This window comes from Psittacula echo, assembly GCF_963264785.1.
Source record: "Psittacula echo genome assembly, chromosome: 4".
NCBI classification, from domain to species: domain Eukaryota; kingdom Metazoa; phylum Chordata; class Aves; order Psittaciformes; family Psittacidae; genus Psittacula; species Psittacula echo.
This window is the reverse complement of record NC_137738.1, coordinates 118,417,504-118,436,881: the sequence shown is the minus strand read 5'-3', so window position 1 is coordinate 118,436,881 and position 19,378 is coordinate 118,417,504. Positions and strand designations below refer to the sequence as shown.

Here is a 19,378-nt window from a genome sequence, read left to right as displayed (position 1 = left end):
TAAAGGTAGACTTGGAACACTTACTGCTGCAGTCACACCTTCAGGCATAACCACAGAAACAAACTGTACATAGCCTGACACAAAAGGGAATGAACCCCAGAGGTTCAATGCCTAGTCTGAGTCAATTCTGAATGGAAAAAAATGGGGTTTTAATCAAAGCATGGTCTTGAACCAGCTTCCCGTGTGCCAAACTAGTGCTATACATATGCCCATCCACCAATGCATACATGCCCCAAGAAGTCCCCTCACTCTCCTACTGAGTTTCAACCCAAGTTCTGCCATTGAATGTTTAACAAAAGAAACCCAAACTGAAGTGCTTTGGCTAATTACAAGGAAAACCATATGAGCAAAATGTCTTAATAACAAACCAGCATGAATTTCAAGAACCTTGCAAAGTTGCCATGCAAAGCAGTTGCCATCCTCCAACTAATTCCAGTCATAGTCTCATCTTATGTCCTGCTAGCATGCTGTCTCCTGTGACATAAAGACTGCTATAACTAAAGACCCAGTCTGATACGGATGACCAAGATGAGCTTTCTTATTGACAAGTTTTATAAGAAGTGAAAATACGCACAAAACAAGGAACTCAATCATAAAGAACAATGAGTAACCCCCCTGCACAACAAGTTTCAATCTGAAGCCTTGAATATACAAAATAAAGTTCAAAGCAGCAGTGCATATTATACTGTCCCTCTGTCATCTCAATTCTTTTGGTTTTCAGTATCATATTTTCCCATTTCTAACAAGGTTTCCTTCTTGCATTTTGATCTGCAGAAAAACCCACACAAACAAGTTGGGGACTCTGACTAATACTGTTTCACTGGGGCATATAATGAAAGCGCTATGACTAATCACTCAGCTTCACACTGCTAAATTCTCTTTCCATAAAACAGAAAAAGGAAAATACTATCTTTTTATCTCTCAACTCCCCATTCTAATGATTTTAGCTTTTGAGCTGAAGAAGAGTGAGTTAAAAAAACAATAGGTGTTTCTCACTTTGACAGCTTTTTTGGAACCCCTAAAATAAAACTTGGGGGGTGAAATCATCACTAAACACCACAGATAAGGTCAAGAGGGCAATACCAACCCTGAAACTGTGCTTGCAAATTAAGATCACATCTCTTTTAATAACAGTAAAATAACTGCACTGTACTCAATAAATCCTATTCTGGATTTAATTCTTCAAAAATTAAAGATAACATCCTGTCTGGAGTTTTGTTTGTTTGTTTGAGCGAGCTATAAACTATAAATCACAAAACCAGTATTAAATCACATGTGCAAAGCTAAGTCTCTGTTCTCCCTCTCCACACAGATGAATTCTGACCAAACCATCCAACGAAGCAGCCTAAACCAGTGTGTTTGGAAAAGGCTAGAAGACTGGGTATCTTGGATTCATGAAGATGTACATCTAATTGTCCCCTCAGTGATTAAAAATAAGAAACAGGTAGGTACAGAACATCAACTAGCCTGCCATTAGAATATTCACTTTTGCATTTCCTGTTTTCATTTTGTGCTTTTTCCTTTATTCAGGATTTGTACCATCTTTTTAAATAGTATGCTGGATTTAAATTGCGGGGTTTAAAGAAAAAAAGAAGCTGTTTGCTTATATTTAAATCAGTGGCTGTTTGTACAGAGGAGTAGGGGAAGGGTAGATACTCTTGCAAGCAGGTAATAAAACAGTTGAATCAACTCAGGGACAGCTAGTGTTGTTGCAGTACCTGTCTCACCCAATTATTTCAGATGCTGTCTTGGTTTCAAGGGGGGGATCTGGAAAGAGCTAAGCTTTCCAAAACTTAATCTTTATTAATCCCATTAAGATTGGCAGTTTTGGATGGAATAATATGCAGATAAATCCAAATCAAACCTGCTTCTGGATAAACCCACTCAATGAGCAGAGAAAGTTGTTTTAAGTATTCACATCACCCTGTGCTGTCTCTAGAAGAGAGAACTCTTCCATCTCTCAAAGCAAATCAATGGCAAGGAAAAGCAGGATATTGCTAAAACATCCAGAAGGAAAGTGTGTGCACACTGAGAGCAGCCAAGTGACATGCTCCCCCCTCCTGCAGCTCCTACCACAGGAACCCTACCCTTAGCCCAGCTGCCTGCAGCTCCCACTCCTCTGCAACCACATTCCACCACGGACTATCTCTAAGTTTAAAACCAGTTTTGATTTGAGCCTGTTACCTGTAATTTCTAACTTCTGACAAAACCATGTCTTCAGCAAAGGCAAGTTTAATTTCTTCCCCTTGCAAATAAGTCCACTCTTGGATAGAGCAAGATTTGTTTCTGTGCTCCTTATACTTCAATAAAGGAATCAGCAAATAGCATGAATCTTCTGGGTCTCATCGCAGTATTACAAAGTTATGTTTAAGATAGTAAAGCAGCAAATAAAATGGATCACTTTACCAGCCACAAAAACTGCACCGTTATTGCACTGAATTTCCAGAGCAACACAGAGGTTCTTTGGTGAACTTGGGGGACATGGAAAATGCCTGTATAGAAAAAGATTAAAAATAGAGTTACACCAGGACATGGTGGAGCATCATCATAGCAATAATGGCATGCAAGATGATGACTTCAGTTAGACAAAACACAGCTATGGTTTAAACTCAGTATTCACATTAAAAGGTGGAAGAAGAAATGGATAAACATTAAACAAATCAAAACCACTGCATTGCAAATACTTTTGTCAATCTGTAATCAAGCATTCTCAAAGTATAACACTTCAAAGTGTGTTAATATGATGCACCACATTACAGCTATAGCAATAATGAAACTAAATACTGCATGAAAACTACCTTCAGGACCTATTACTAAATCTTGGTTGGGAATCAAAGCGAAGATTTGACTTTTGTGCAATTAAGCACAGTGAACTACAGAGTAAATGTCTGTTGATGTCTTCCCACTGCTTGTGATTTTTACCATATTACAGCACTTGGTGTTTGCTTAAAACTCAACTCCTAACATTTTGGAAATACAGGGAAAAGTCTTTCTTGTAAAGAGAAGCTTGCCTTGTAAACTCTAATGTTCAAAATACAGAAGGAAGTTCCATGATTTCTAAACCTCTTTCGTGGTTTTGGGGACGTACATAAGAATTTTTAATGTAAATGACTGGCAATACTACAAGAAGCTGTTTTCATTTCTAACTGTTCTAAATCGCGTGCCAGCTCAGAAGTCTGCAGTGCTGTACTGCCAAAAGCACCGAGCAGAACTGCAGCTCTCTGACTCACAGTTTCTCCTTCTGAGTTAATCATCCAGAGAGGCACTTCTACTAATGGGAAAAAGCCCATCATTTTTGTCATGTCCAGTTATATCCATCCTCTGTATCTTAAGCATTTTAAGATTACCCCTTAATTAAAAGATCTGGAATGACATTCTATTACAAGAAGAGAAAACACAACACATTTTACCCAGTAAACGAGAGAATTTCAACAATTAAAAGTTCTTTTATAGGCATCTTACCACTACTTACCCACCTAATATTTTCCTCCCCATCCTAACTCTATACAAAAGCACAATACTAAGAAGTAGTTTCAGTATATACTTACTTGAGAAAATCCTCTTCTTTTATCTTCTCTAGGGCTTTTATAACTGCCATTCTAGTGAAAACAGACTGCACAATGAAATAAAAAAATGAGTCAAGAACTAAGAGAAGCTAAGAAAGGATACACTAAGGAAGAAAAAACCCTAAAACACGCACACTGTAGGATTCTCACAATATAGCGTTTTCGCTTGTGTTTTGTGTTTTCTTATACCTCAAAACAACTTCATATGAGTAAGAACTCACCATGATCTTGACCCTAATTTTAATAGGGCAAACAGCACCAGGTAATTTTGCCAGATTCTGTTCAAGTCACTTTACTTACAACATGAAATCAATACCACTAATACAGCTGACAGATTGGAACATAACAGTTATTTAGTTGTACAACTAAGATTTACCCCTTTGTTTCTAGAAGACAGGTACAAACTGTAGTATAAGTTTACTCACTGTTTTTACACAGAAAATATAACAAGACTTTCTGTCTATAATTACTGTACACTATATACTTCTAAATAAACCAACTCCAACTCCTGAGAATATTCAGTTGCTAAGCCTGATTGTTGGTTAGCTGAAAGAAATACTAAGCATATCTCTGGGAAGTATCTTATTTCAGAAGATATACAAAAGTAAGAACAAGAAAAGTTCTGAGGTCCAAATTTGCAAAACAGACTAAAACCAGAATCCTAAATCCATGAACGTAAACCTAAAAAAGGTTTACATATAAACATATAAACCTAAAAAAGCTTTCCCATTCTCAAGAGTTAAGTATACCTAAGCCCCAGCTTTTATCTTGGTGAGAGCAGGCAGCTAGTTTTTCCCCAAATAAGACTGTTGAGTAGGTATCTGTTTATGAAGTTCAAAAGTTCATTCATACTCAGAACTAAGGGCTCTGAATGGTAGGGCTTAGCAGTTCCTGAACTGTGTAAGGCAAGCAACTTCAGACTCTCAAGCTGCATCAATTCACAATGGTGAACAGATATTAAAAGTAGTAATAATAGTACAGTAATGGCAGAAGTCACAACTACCATCCTCTGTGCATAACCAGGTGCTCCTGTTGATATCTCAAGTGAGGCTTAGGCAGAAAACACAGAATTTAGGTTCCTAGGGCAGAAGAAACAAGTGTTGTAATGGGTGAGGTGGAATCCTGCTTTAGGAAGGCTGAGGACAGTAGGTCTCTTGGTCAGCTATGAGATCAAATGCTACTACCCAGGGTTTTATCCAGTCAGGTACTGAAATCCCTCAAGGATGGACCCTTCACACCCCCTTTGCACAACCTGATCCACTGTCCAACTGTCCTCATGGCAAAAATGGCTTTTCATGTCTACTCTGAACCTCTCATTTCAACTTACGTCCATTGTCTCTCATCTTCCACCATGTACTGTGATGAACAGCCTGGCTCCCTGTTCTTGATAATCCTCTATTGGTAAGAGATTCAGTTGGGTCCTCCCTAAAGCTTTCACTTCTCCAAGCTGAAGAAGTCCAGGTTCCTCAGCCTTTCCTCACAGGGCATGTGCTTTAGCCCCCTAACTTGATGGCCATCTGCTGAATTTCTGATTTAAGGATGGTTTGTTTTCTTGCAAACTGGATTGGGGATTTGGAGAAAAAAACCTGAAAAAATTGTCCCTGTCTGGGACAATTTAAGTCTTTGCTGTAACATACAGTTCCTGGCTGCTTTCAGGAAAGCTGGTCTTTCTCCTTCTAAGCACAAATTAGAGATAATAACACTCCCTTCCTCATAGAACAGATGAACTGGAAAACCCTTAAAGTAGCAGCACGTTTAAATAACTATCTAGAGCAGACGACACAGAAATTTTCACTCAGAACCCAGTTTTTATACAACTTCTCTGATTAATACAGCCCTTGAAGCTTTAAGCACAGCTTCTGTGTAACCTCTGCTGGCTCTTCAGTGTTGATATTTTTTGCTCTAGGTTCCCCTGCATCTTGTTGCCTGTGTGGTTTTAACACGCAGGCTGTGCCGGTTTAGCTCCTTATTTGCGATTTTCCCCCTTCTAAAGGAAAGCAATGCAGCAAGCAGTGAGTTACAACAATACAATCCTTCTAAAAAAAGACTTGCATTTCTCGGTCAGGTGGAGTAGAGTAGGCAGAATTCCTGGGTGAGACTGCCTCTGTCAAATGTCAGGAGACTCTTCACCAGAAAGAATAAAAGGCCTTGCAGAGCCTTCTGACAGAAGCTACTTGTTCTCCCTCTGATCACATCAACTGTCCTTGTATCAGTTTCTCTCCAACTGCTTTTTTACTCTTACACATCCTCTTTTCCATCAATGATTTTGTGCATGCTCAGGGTCTGCAAGAAGTGGCAAGGTCCCTTTTCTTCCCTCCCCTTCTGCAGAGGCAGACAGGATAAAACCATCCTGCATGTATTGTGTCTTTCGTTCAGGTCAGAGGACATGAAAACTGCAGTGTGATCATTTTCCTTTTGGCTGCGGAGTCTCATCTTCACAATGTGACTTACCTGAACAGAGAGCTCAAGGATCATCTTTTATGCTACTTTTAATGCATGACAATCAAGTTCCTAGATCTTAAGGGAGGTATTTACAGGGAAGATTCCTAAAATTATGGCCTTTAGACAGTCTGGAAAATGAATGACCTAAAGAAAAGCACCAAGCTCTTAGTTTTCCTAAGCAGGGAAATGTTAAGTGAATAAAGGAGACAACTTTATTTTGAGACAATAGAAAACTAGACAGATTTCTGATGAAGGACAACCAGACACTTAACACTGACTGAATACTGAGGTTAGTTCTTTGTTGTAGCTACTGCTGTGAAATTCTGAATGTCAGAAAAGAAATACAACAATGATGAGATCCTACCTGTTTGTTCTTTGCTGGTTTGAAACAGTCTGGACAGGCTGTGGCTCTAAATAAAGAAATCAAAATTAGCTGGTACTCTTACAGAAGAAGAGGTAAATAAACAGACTTCCAAGCGTAGCATGTACACAGTCTGTTACCAATGTGCCCAGTATCTCACTTCCACAGCTTAGCACAGAGCAGATTTTACAATTAACTTCATCCTAAGCCACAAGTGGCAGACGGTGTGTGATGCCTGATCTAGAGAAAAGTCATGGACAAAGCTGTGTAAGCCTCTTTTGCTCTGACACAAATGTGTCTCAGCTTTGAGATGGGACGGAAAAGCACACAAGCAGTTTAGCTGTCAGTCCTTTCCAATCCTTCTAAACAAAGGTCATGCAAGATGTGCTGACATTCTGAAATCTACACATGCTGCTCTTACACAATGCACACTACAAACTAGAGATACAAATTGCTGCTTTTGGATAGGAAAATTCATTACTAACCCCAGGTGTTCAATACCATTTGTGCTTTGTCTCTGCAAAAGGAAACTATTGGTTGTTTCATGAAAGTGAAAGCCAAGTGAGTGAAACACTTTTTCTGAGTACTGTAGAGGAAGTTGCTGTTCCTACTAGTGGATTTCTATGTATGCAGTTAGAGATGATTTCTAGCCTCCAACATAATTTATCATGTCTTGCTGGTGCTTTTCAAAGCCTCTGTAAGGAAGCAGGCCTGTCCTCTTGCTTTTTGTACAAGGAATTTGCCTGACCAGTTTGTGACATAAACCACTGCAAACTCCCTCTTCCACTATTCCAATATCACCTTACCTTTAAACAGAATTCTCCAAATATAAACTATCAAGAGCCAATTCAATCTTCCATGTCAAACCCAGCACACCTACCTACACATAGGTGTGGAAGAACAGCTTGAGAGATGAGAAATTGCACACACTATACTTGGAAACCTCACCTCAAAGCGTACCTGGAGGACTTCTCCAGCTTGAAACAAGATCCTACTTTGCTTCCACAAAAAATATGACTGTCATTGCTAGAGCATGACAATTGCCAAATTTACCCTATTTACAAAAGAAACCAAACCATTGCCTCAGAATATGCCCAGAGCCAGCCATTCAGAGGCAGAATGCATTGACACCTGAGAAGCTACTATGTAATTAAATTAGGTAACATGCTATTACTTCAGAAAAATGTCTATTAAAACCTTAATTGCTCTTTAAGTATGCTACAAAGAGAAAGCAAATAAAGGGATATTGTCAGGTCACATGGAATAAAGCTGAGTAGTTGGAATGTGGAATGGAACTTCTTTACAGCTTTCACTGCTATAACTACTCCGCTCGGAGCGCTGACATTGGCACTGTGACGTGCTCCCCATGAGTACTTTCGAAATGGCACAAGAAGTATGGGTGAGCTGAAAATAAGAGCTGAGAGGTTTCAGAGGAAGGAAAAGCACTACAGGAAACAAGAGCTGATGAAGTAAAATGAAATAAATAAGAACAGAAGGGGGCAGGATCCAGAAACACTTGAATTTTTACAAGATTGCAGGCACCATTATTTAGAGTTGTAGTTTGGCCTCAATAATTTCTCCCCCTTTTGCCCACACTTGAAGAAGCTGGAAAGGAAAGATGTTCAGCAAACACTGCTAATCCATTCCTTCAAATACCTGATCTGTCATCAAGCATGCATTCCCTTCATCCCCCAAGCCAAGCCAAGTTAAAGATGCCATTGCTGAAAACCAAGGAGGTGGCAGATGGGGCATTCAAAGATTACAAACTGCCAGAAGGGGTAAAATCAGGGAAATATATAAAAGTTGCAAAGGAAATCTCTAGTCTCAAGAGATGAATTTACTATGCAACAGAGAAGTCTATGCCAAGCCTCTATCTATGCTAAGATTTAACTTGCAGTAGGGCACAAGTGATGGAACTGAGTGAAACTTTGATTTTCCAAGAAGCATCAGCAAATGAGAAGAGTGAACCTGATTATCCAGAATGTACTACAGAGTTTGAGAAACCAGATTAAATGGCAGCTAAAGTCACAGAAATATTTTGCTTCTTTTTGTACAGCAAATACCCAGCTGGGCCAGCCCAAAAACTATGTGTAGTGACCAGGGAACTTCTGTTTTCATCAACCAGCTAAATTGGATTAACTCATTTATAGCCTTCCTGCCCATGCATGTCTCCTATACGAGCAGGAAAACCTGCTCAAAAGACCTCAAAAGATTTCCCCACCCGCATGGTTTGAATTTACCTTTATAAATGACACAGCTACACGGAAAAGGGCTGAAACGGAACAACTTACCTGAATGTTCTCCTTCCAGTTTAAATTCTGGACTACTCAATTATTGGCTTTAAAGCACAGAATTATCCAGAGACGGTGTAATTTTAAGTCTATCTGAATATGAGGAAGTTTAGATGGAGCCCCTACTGCAGTTTATAAACACAGCGTATTCTCATCTGTAGCAAATCCGAACCAACAATGTTGCACAATATTTAGATAAAGATCTTTTGTTATTTATATAAAAACTTACAGGAAATGGCACTCCTCATCTGTTTCTGGGTGAGCGAAGACCACACTAACTTCAAACAAACTCTAAATTGAAAACACAAAAGACAAGAGCAGAAGCTAAGAGGTTTTTACATGAACAGGGAGGATATTCTCAAGCATCCTTATTGTAGGATTAGGAAAACAGTAAAGAGGTAGGCAAAGGAGAAAGTAACCCATTTATTCTACAACAGCCCCTATGTGTGCTGTAATAGCATTTGCATTTCTGAAGTAAGCAAAGATTATCTGAGAGCACTTCAAAACCATGAGTGACCTACACATCATAGACAGCGGCCCCATTCTGTGCAGGGGGAACTGAGTCAGAGGCAGTGTATGCTCAAAGCCTATTACGGTCACTAAACTTCACAAACCTTCAGGGAGAGCAATGCATAGCATGGAATAAAGATAAAACCCTGTAGTAGTCACCACTGTAAAATTTTGTCAGGGGCTTTGTTTGCAATGACTGAATGGCCTTGGGGCAAAGAAAGGCAACATGTCCTAGTGGAGTGACAGCTAGACCAGAAACTCTAGTGTAATCTCAGTTCTACCCCCAATTCCCTCTTTGGCCTTGGGCAAACAACACTCATTACTTCTGTTATTCAGATACCAGAATACCTCAAGAGGGCTATTGAAAAGATTGGCTAATATTCAAGAGCCTTGTAGATAAAGAGCACTACACAAGAAACTTTTATGGTACAATGATGTCTGGAGTGGCTTAGCACCTAAGCACTGTGGAGCTTTTGCTAAGTTGGTATGCAGGAAGTTTGTTTCTTCTTGGATCATCTTCAGGATAACTGAGCATTTCTTTCTTCACTAAAACAAAAGGCATGCTTTCAATTAGCACTCCTGGGAAAAGACAATCTGTAATTATAATGAAAGCTGACAAATCAACCTAAAGACTAAATGAGTCTAGTTCTGGGGTCAGTTTTATGGCTGAGGACAAGTTAAAACTGCAGACCGCCTTGTCAGCAGGAATTTTACCTTCAAGATGAATGCCATGTTCAGTCAACACATTCAGAACCATTTTAAGGTTAGTCAGAATCTGGAAGCTGAAAACAGGGTCTGAAAAAACATTCCTATTGCCTACTTACAGGTATTGCAGGTTCCAACATGCCTATCTCTAGCATTCATTAAAGTGAACAAGGACCAGTCTTTCCTCTTTCAGTGTGTTTCAGAAACAGCATGTTAAATTCTAGAGATAAAATGTAACAACCTCAATTTATCTCACAGAGCAGTAACAATGTTGGCAGTAATAGGAGAGCAAAGAAGGAACCTGTGAACGTCCCTTAGCCTATGGAAAGTAGAGATCCTGAAAAATGAGAAAACTGAAAAACTCTCATTCATAAAAAGAGGATATCAGCCCTAGAGCAAGATATTCAGCAAAAGACTGTGATGGTTGCAGAAGATGCAACGATCTATGTGTACAAAAATTAAGATTGGACCCCTCAGTATGAGATTTAGAGATCTCTGGTTAAAAGAACTTCTCCCCTGTTTCCCCCTACCCTGACTGTAAGAGCAGTGCAACTTGTTTATCTGTTAATAAGGGAAAAACATATATATTTCCCCCCTTATATATAAGTGTATATATGTAAGGTGTACATATATTTTAATGTATAAACACAAACACATACAAAAAAAAGACATTAAAAAAACAGAGAAAAAAGTGTTATCTTATTTATACAACACCTTTCCATCAGCAGGAACACCCAACTCTTCAGACAACTGGGGATGAATAATCCACTTATAAGCTTCTTTTAGCTGAACAATGTCATCCTTCGCCAAGGAAAGGCCCAGATTTCTGGATAACAAAGAAATTATAACTTGCAAAGGGGTCTGTCAAACATAGATACATGACACATATATTTCAAGTCAAACTTAAGTAACTAGTGCCAGGTAAACAGGTGAGGCACAAATAAAAATGGACTAAAGCACTAAGCATACATACCATGGCATGAAAGAATGAAAGGTTGTTCCAGAACCTCTGTAACAGCATTAAACCCTTTGTATTGAATTAACAAATAAAGTGTTAAGGAAACATTATGGCCAGACCACGATTCCAAGTATGATGCTTCCCAATAACACATAAAACTTTGGCAGGGAGTAGCTAAAGGTGTAGCTAACATCAGCTTAAACTCAAAGACTGTGTTTCCTCCTTCCTGCCAGACTTGGGTGCTGATGCTACACAGCATGGTAAATAATACCAGTCCATTGATCCCACTGAAAGCAAACCCTAATCCACCAAAAAACATTTTTCTCAGCCAGATCAGTGAGATGATCAGCTTTCCCAGTGGTCATATAAGCACTTCTGCTAACACAAGAAGGACAGAAGGTACATGCAGATGGAGGCAAGAGCCTTCTGATAGTAAATCAACATCTAGTTCAGCGTAAGTAAATTGAGTATCTGGATTCTGCAGGGCAACACTTGTGCTGCTTGCTAAGGAGCCTCCTGTCCAGCTTCCAGCCTAAGTAGGATCTTGTTCTGCCTTGTTTCTATTTACCAGTGGATTTTTCACTAACATTTAAATAGAGACTCTTTTTGTCAAGTGTAAGAGAACGTGCACTGAGGAAACTCATGCCATAGCTCCATGGTCAACCAGAAGTTGCAAAAGTCTTTCCAGAGACTACCTGGAGAAGAGCTGAGACAGAAATGTACGAAAATCCTTTGTTTAAAGGATTTAAATAGGTACAAGACTAGGCCTCAACTATTCTTTGCCTATGGAGAGAGAAGTTAAAAGGAGCAGACGACTATAAGGATGCCAGCATATGACTTCAAACCACTTGTTTGGGAACTTGCAGAGCAAAGCCCATGTCCTCCTATACAGATGGCACCAATGATAAGCTATGTTGGCAACATTTGCCCTACAGGGCCTCATCCTCTCTCAGGCAATTTAATGAAACAATTGCTTTCAAATTAGTCTCAAAGTAGGAAGTGATTCATCATCTTTTAATTCGGCTTTCAATGAATATCCAGAAATGGTACTTCCAGCCAACATGAATTCCACCAAAGACTACTCCAGTATCTAACTTTGAGACAAGTGGATTTCTTTCCTCTTGCCCACAAAGACAACTCATCTGTTCAAAAGGGCTCTAATATGTTCTCATTTGGCCAGGAGTAGGCATGTCCTGGAGCAGACAAAGAATCAAACGTTTAAATTTATTTCAAAACCCTGAGGTATAAAATAGATGAGTCAAACCCAACTTGCATCCAGTGCACTAATGTCTTTCTTGCTACACTATTCACTTTTCACTATTATCTGACAATTTTCATTCACTATTAATGTAAGCTAAACCTGATATGGTGGCAAATTGAAGAAGAATGTATTTCACTGTCTTCATGTACAAGATTCTGGCTCATGGCATCATGGCACTTCTCAGAACCATTAAGTTAATGCAAAGCTGTACAGCTGGACAGACAACCTACACTCCCAGTTGAAATGCCATGGCCTCATAATCACACTATGAGGCAAAAGAGATAAGAATTTCTAAAGAAGGTCAAACAAGTTTCAGAAAAACCGAAAATAACCCAAAACAACCAAAAACCACCAAACAAAAACCAGGTGCCATTTTATCCTTTGCAAACAGCAAGTAAACTGGACAAGACTTCTCTGCTCACCATTTATATAGACAAACAGTGTCTACATAAAAGAGTTCTCGTCAGACAGACAGCAAAAGCTATAGACAATAAAAAGTTAAAATAATAATAATGAAAAGCCAAACAAATAAAATGACAGCATATCCCATTTCTGATTTTCCTTATGGTTAGTTTTGAAGATACAAAGTAAGATAAAATCATGGCCAAGCACATAGGAAGTGAGTCTATATATTCCACAACTGTTAGCAAAAGTACCTTTATATGAAAGCAACTGTCTTGACCTCAAAAATATGGCTCTAATTGCTTGGTTAAAATTTTCTCTTAACATACATGTCTCAGCAGATCCACTACATTAAGTGGTTTCTCATTTCTATTCTGCTGGAAAAAAAGTTACAGGAAGAGTATCTCTCCTTTCTCTAAATCTGGAGAACTCTCTAATAGAAGTGCTATGAGGGTTGCCAAAAGACATTACTCACCTCATTTCCTGTTTTAACACCAGCCAAGCAGCACGCTATAGGTCACCAGCCATGCCCAGGAAGAAGAGAGGGGGAGAGAAAAACCAAAAGCAAGTGAAATTAAGGCTCAAAACTCCCAACAACTGTGAGGCTGTCAGAAGGAAAAACACTTTAAAAAAACCTCAGGTCAAAAAGGAAGTATTAGGATTTTAATTTAATTTTTGCTTTAGAAGTGGAAAAACAGAATTGGTGTTTGTAAGAGATTACTTTGCAATTCACCTCAAATCCTACCTGGCTTTAAAAAAGAAAGATCAGGCTACATTCAACATACTTTGAAAGTTGCTATTAACACTATAACCAGCAAAAGACACCAACAGCCTAAGTCAGGAGCAACTAGCTGTTATCAAAGTCAGGAGCAACTAGCAGTTATCTACCACACAGAGAAATGAGGAGTGAAAGAGAAGTGTCTCAATGGATGGTCTCTGAAACTGATCTGACATATAAAGAAAAAATAAATCAAATTCAGTTATCATCCATTATAAAAAACATGAAATAAAAGACATACTTGGTCTCATGGTAATCACAAACCCTTTCCCTGAGGACTGCCTTCTTATTTAAAGCACACCACTTAGTTCAGGAGACACAGGCTGAATATGAGAAAGCTGAAGAACAGACGGAATGATTCTAGAGGTCAGAGGGAGCTTTTAGTACAAACGCTAAAGTTCACTAACAGTTTTTAATCACACAGCAAAGGTAGGAATGGCTGAAAGATGCAACTGTCCTAAATCTGTGCATTGCAAATACTTCCTCAAATTCTACTCCTCTCCTCTAGCAGCCTTATATATTTAAAAAACCATAATGTAGCAGGTCCCTTAGATGCAGCACTACCCAGGAAAGCAGATCATGAACCATCACTCAGGTGTCCCAGCCAACAAATGGAACTCAGCAGTATCAGAATTAACAATGGTTATAACAAAGGGCAAAAGCAGACTTAAAATTGCCAGTGGTATGAAAGGACAATAGAAAAACACAAAAGTAAGTACAAAGGAGCAACAGCCATCGAAGCAGTGCAACACCAACAGACCTGGGCGAATTCAAAAAACCATCAAGAAATTAAAAGACTTACAAACATTGCTTATGCCAAAAGCTTCTCAAAGCATCTTTCCCAAACTCTGCTCTGGGAGCCAAAGATTTGAGAGGTGCATCTCTTTGCAGCCTCATTCACTTCTCTTCGTACTGACTCATTGATTCTACAAGACCATCTATCATTTCAGTGTAGTAACTGTTCAGCACTCTAGGCTTTAGATTTTGCCCCTGTGTGGGCCAAGGGTGACTGCCGTTCTCTGCACCACAATGAAAATGTACCTTACTAAACTGAAGTGCATTACAGTTCACCAGAATTTTCTATTAGGTCTTTAATTAAGTGGAAAAAAAGCTATGTTGGACACAGGTATTCAGAAGACCTGTACAATGTTTCCATTTCAACTGAGTGCCTATCAGTGCAAAAACAATTAATAAGAAGAGAAAAACTCCCCTCAAACTTCCTACAACAAAGCAACAACATTTTCAGTTCTTCCTTTACTAATAATAGCAAAATAACATATGAAGACTGGCAGAATAAGCTCTTACTAATAGAACCTGTACTGTCAATACACAGTCTGGACATCTAGTCTCACGATCCTCACTGAAGATAAAAAATAAGTTGTTTGGCTTGAAACAATTACAAAGACAAAAATCAGTAGTTTTCAATCTGTGGACTGCAGACTACTAGCAAAGTGTCAGAGAAAGGAGACTCCATACACTTGTCATACAACCATAGATACATACAAAATATCCAAAAGAATTGGTATTTCAAAAGCAGTGAACAACACCCGTTTCAATTCTCCATAACTTTAAATCTCTCCCTGTCTTTCTTCAGATACAGTGCTTTATGAGTAACTTCCCCCCAAACCCTGTCGAAAGAATTACCGTCTATTGTCAAGGAAATAATTCTGATGCAGAGGCTTGAAAACATGTATCAAATTTTAAGGAACAGAGCCAGGATCACAACATCTTTTCATTGATATCAGAAGGAACCACATCATTGATTTCTTTTACATGCTGATACAGGAACTCAATCAAAAAAAACCCAAACAGGTCTATTACCCTTCCTTTGATACATCTAATAGAATGAGGGAATCCTAAAAACAGTGCTAGAAATATTAAGGGGAAAGAGGGATGGTGGAGAGAGGACACAAACTTTGTTGGATACACACTACACCAAACTACACACTTCTGAACAAAATAAATATCCTTGTATTGGTGGAATGCTATTTACTCAAATTCACTGTGATTCACTATTCTGCATATGCAGACAGTATGAGTAACACTGCTGCAAAAAACACCATGAAGTATACTGTAATCTTGTTTGCGTAATAACCCAGATAAAATCATAAATAAAAAGAGTTTCCAATTGAAATTCCTCGAACATAATTCTGAAGCAGAGAATACAAAAACCATAGAACAGGGTCTAGAAATGCACTTGACAAATGCCAATTTAAAACATCTCCTATGCCTTAATTTAAAGCACATGTAGGTTTGGTATTCAATCAAGTGGATAACCTCACTTCTTCCCCCTGTTTTATGGGGTACAATCACAAAACAAAGAAAACTTCTGCATGTAAGTAGTTCTGCTAAAATGAGACCAGAGGTCAGATTTCATCTCCTCTGTCTTGACTTCAAAATTGAAAGACAATTAAAGATATTACTTTTCCCCTTCAATTAAGAGTGAACAATAGATTGGGATACTGTGAGCACAGAAGACAAAAGATCCCAAATTCCAAATGACATTCAAGCACCAAGCCAGCCAAAGCCCTCTACTCTCTCCCAGCTGTATGTGAAACAGGGGATCAGATCACTCTACTTCATAATTACTTTATGTTTGCGAAGTGGTTTGAAAATGAAAAATGCTCATTACAGAGCTCAAGCCTGCAGGGCAATGCTTAACAGCACATATATTTCTGAAATACACTAGCTTAGGCACTATATTGATTACAAGCTGCAGGATATTATTCTAATGCTATCTGAGGGATCACAGCGGCAACAGTTGAAATACCATGCACAATCCCAGCCACGGTGTTTTTTCACTGTATTAGAAAAGAGCTTCGAGATGGGGAATTCCATGATGAGGTATACACAGTCCTACAGGGAGTAATGACTACAGATGCTATTTGCATCAATGTCCTTGTAGCAAGAACCGGGATGATGGATCACGACTGAGACTACAGAGAGAGTTAACAGTCACCCTTTTGAAGGGCATGACTCACTTCAGATTCTAATATAGTTGTCTGACATAAACTTGGGACTCCTGTATTTATGATTTATTTTAATCAAATATCCTACTTGTGGAAAGAGGTGATAGCTTCTCTGCATTACAGATACAAATACTATGCAAATGTAAATTTTATGTCCCACTCTTCTTCAGTTCTGATCGTACATTTTTGACTTGGCAGGATGACAACTGTCTAAATTAATTGAAGGCAATATTAAAAGGCAGTTTCTGGGTTTTTTTGGTTAAAAAGAAGTCAGAGAAAATCGTGTCACACAAAAGGTCAATGGGAGGGAGGCTGTCTTTGGGGTGTCCTTTTGTGATAAAATTACATATGTTCTTGTAAAGTGCAGTTCCAAGAATTAAAAGCAGAATTTAACAAAAGACCTCTTTTCAACACAAAGCACTTTGAGATATTTGAGATGTTTTGACATATTATATCACTTGCTACTTTTCTATAGCCATAAAACAGGAACTGTTTTTACCATTTTTTTTTTCCAAGTGATAGGCAGTAAATGAAACCCCATGGTTTTAAAGAGGTTCTTTCTCCACCATCACCAATTTTCACCCCTTCAGTTAGAGCACACCTACACAAACAGCTGGTTTAGCATTTGACAAGACTGAAGGGATGGAATAGAAGGGACAGCAGGAACTTCCTAATGCAGACCTGCTCCCAGACAAACCAGAACTGTTTACAAAAAGAACAGAACTGGTTTTGGATCTTCCTACTCATTCATCTCACTTCACCTATTCATTTCTGGACACCACAACTTTTATTGCCTTGATTGTACCAAGTACTATAGCATTGTTTGAATATAAAGACAAGACAGCTTGAATGAAGCAGATGGGCAGGTTAAAAATCACACCTCATCCCTTTTATCAAACTAAGAATTTATTGCACTTACAAGACAAAGTTACTATAAAGTAATAAATCTGGGTATCTATCAACTGCATCTGCCAATCTGGTTTTGCCAGTCCACCCAGTCTCAGCGTATCACTAACATTTCCATCAGCTAGATGAACTCTCTGAAGCAAACTATTACTTTTTGCTTCCATTTACAGCCAAGGCTGATTCAAAAGCCGGCAGAAACACTTGCCCTGATTGTTCACGTTAGTGTGAGCACATCACAGCGCTAGAAAAGCAGTGCACTAACACCCTCTACCGAGGCATTCTGGCAAAGACTCACAAGGAGGATGAGGAAAACCAGCAGCATCAAATCTTACTTTCCTTGTCTCATCATTATATGGCTATGCTATGCAAAAAAGGAATAAAAGAAATATATTTTTAAGCTAGATAAACTATAGCTGTCGAGCTAAAGATGCATAATGGAAAAGTATTAAGAACTTGACACCATGGGAATTGCAGCTGGGACTTGAGCCAAAAGATTCTGTGCCTCACTTTGGTTTTTGCTCACTGAAGCTGTAACGAATAGCGTAAGGGAAGTCTCAGTCATGACTAGTAAAGGGAGACTGGAAATGGAAAAGACCTGATCTATAGCACCTTAGAAATAATAAAGCTCCTCTTTATTTAAACACCTAATCTTACATTTAGCACAAAGGTGGAGTATGTCTGACCCACAGTTGGAGTTTTACAGAGCATCGCTGGCACACACGCATGCATCCACATACCTGCCTAGCCTGAAAGGGCTTTTTAGACATATCCCATTTTTTGGATAACCACAAAATCAAATGGGAATAAGGGCAGTTCATCCAGCCAGAAAGCACATTTGTTCTGGTATTATTTTACCAGACACAGCAGCAGCTCAAGCAAACACACTGTGCTTAATTTCAGATAGGAAGTAGATAATCTTCTGTTCAGGAAGACTCAGAAGTAGAGTATATGCTAGCACAATAAAGCCACAACACTGCCCAAGGTGGTAAAACTAACAGTACAAATCAACACTAAAAGTGTGGCAGATTATTTAACAATCAAACCACTTGGGATGAGAATTGATATAAACACAGTTTTATATATAAATCCAAGACCACCTCCATTTCTTTCTGCCGTGTTCATTGAAGCTCCTGCTACATCTTACCACAGCAGGCATCTATTGCAAAGGTGCACATGTTGCCCTTTAGAACAGGTTTTGCATCACTTTATATCAGAAAGCAGAGGAACATCATGAAATGTCTCACAACTAAGCAAAAATTGCTGCTTTATTGATCAAGTTATATTATACTTAGTATTTTCCCTCTATTTTTAAAAAATAAATTACCAGGGTTATTCACTCCTCCATATTATCATTGGCCTCTATAACTGAATGACTGAAATGTAAACCATTTAAAATCTGTAGTTTTACAACTGCCACAAACTTCAGCTTCACAAATCTAGACTTTTAACAATGCCCGAGACAGGTGACTATTAAAATGTGCACTTTCACATCATTTCAAATGCTGAACAGTTAAAGAGTTCAGCTTCAAATTCCTTCATTTGTATTCTGCACTACCAATTACCATCTATTTCAGGAAAGGCACCAGCTGTGCACTTCCTTCTCCAGGAAGACCCACAAAGCAGAGCCAGCATCTGTACCAAAGGGAACAATACACCAAGGGCTTCAAGAAACTCCTTTTGGATTTTCAGCTGTAAAGTAACTCCTGGGCTAACTGAAAACTGAAGCGACTCAGGCACTTTCTTAATTAAAATAAGACTCACCAACAAGGAAAGGGAGCGCAAGCTTCACTTCTAGCATGTGTTTGGCTTTTTTTAAACAACAGCAATTAAAAATCAAACCACCTCCAGCTTGTACATTCCTCAGTTACTTTCCTTAATATGTATTTAAGTTATGAAGAAATAGCTGTAAACACTTACCTCCCTAACAGACAGCTGTGGGGGTAGTGACACAGAAAATACAAAACTAGTGAATTGGTAATCAGCAGAATTAACCTTTTGGCACACCTGCAATAGAAGGATTTTAATATTAAAGCACAGCAAAGGACCGGAGTTGAGAAGCTTTTAGGATATTCTTTCTTCTATTGTAATCACTGTAAATCCATGTTAATACACATTCAGATAGATGCTGAACATACAAACCAGAGTAATCCCTAACAACTTACTGAAATACAAGCTTTTTTGTTCTGTTAAAAGCAAGCAGCTAATAAACTGTACCCTTATTGCTACGAA

General features: G+C 38.7%; 1 protein-coding gene across 2 annotated transcripts in view; it reads right to left on the bottom strand.

Annotated features, from left to right (window-relative positions):
- PUS10 (pseudouridine synthase 10) overlaps positions 1–19,378 on the bottom strand; it is a 31,919-nt gene that overhangs the window by 7,241 nt on the left and 5,300 nt on the right. Inside the window, exons 4-10 of one of the 2 annotated variants that reach the window (XM_080616519.1) lie at positions 19,067–19,153; positions 12,972–13,006; positions 10,590–10,701; positions 8,890–8,951; positions 6,373–6,418; positions 3,549–3,613; positions 2,407–2,492 (exon numbers count right to left, since the gene is read on the bottom strand). In XM_080616519.1, coding sequence (XP_080472645.1) covers positions 2,407–2,492; positions 3,549–3,613; positions 6,373–6,418; positions 8,890–8,951; positions 10,590–10,701; positions 12,972–13,006; positions 19,067–19,153 — 493 coding nt within the window. Of the gene's footprint in view, positions 1–2,406; positions 2,493–3,548; positions 3,614–6,372; positions 6,419–8,889; positions 8,952–10,589; positions 10,702–12,971; positions 13,007–19,066; positions 19,154–19,378 lie in introns of those variants that run through there. The other variant, XM_080616520.1, reaches the window with a different exon arrangement.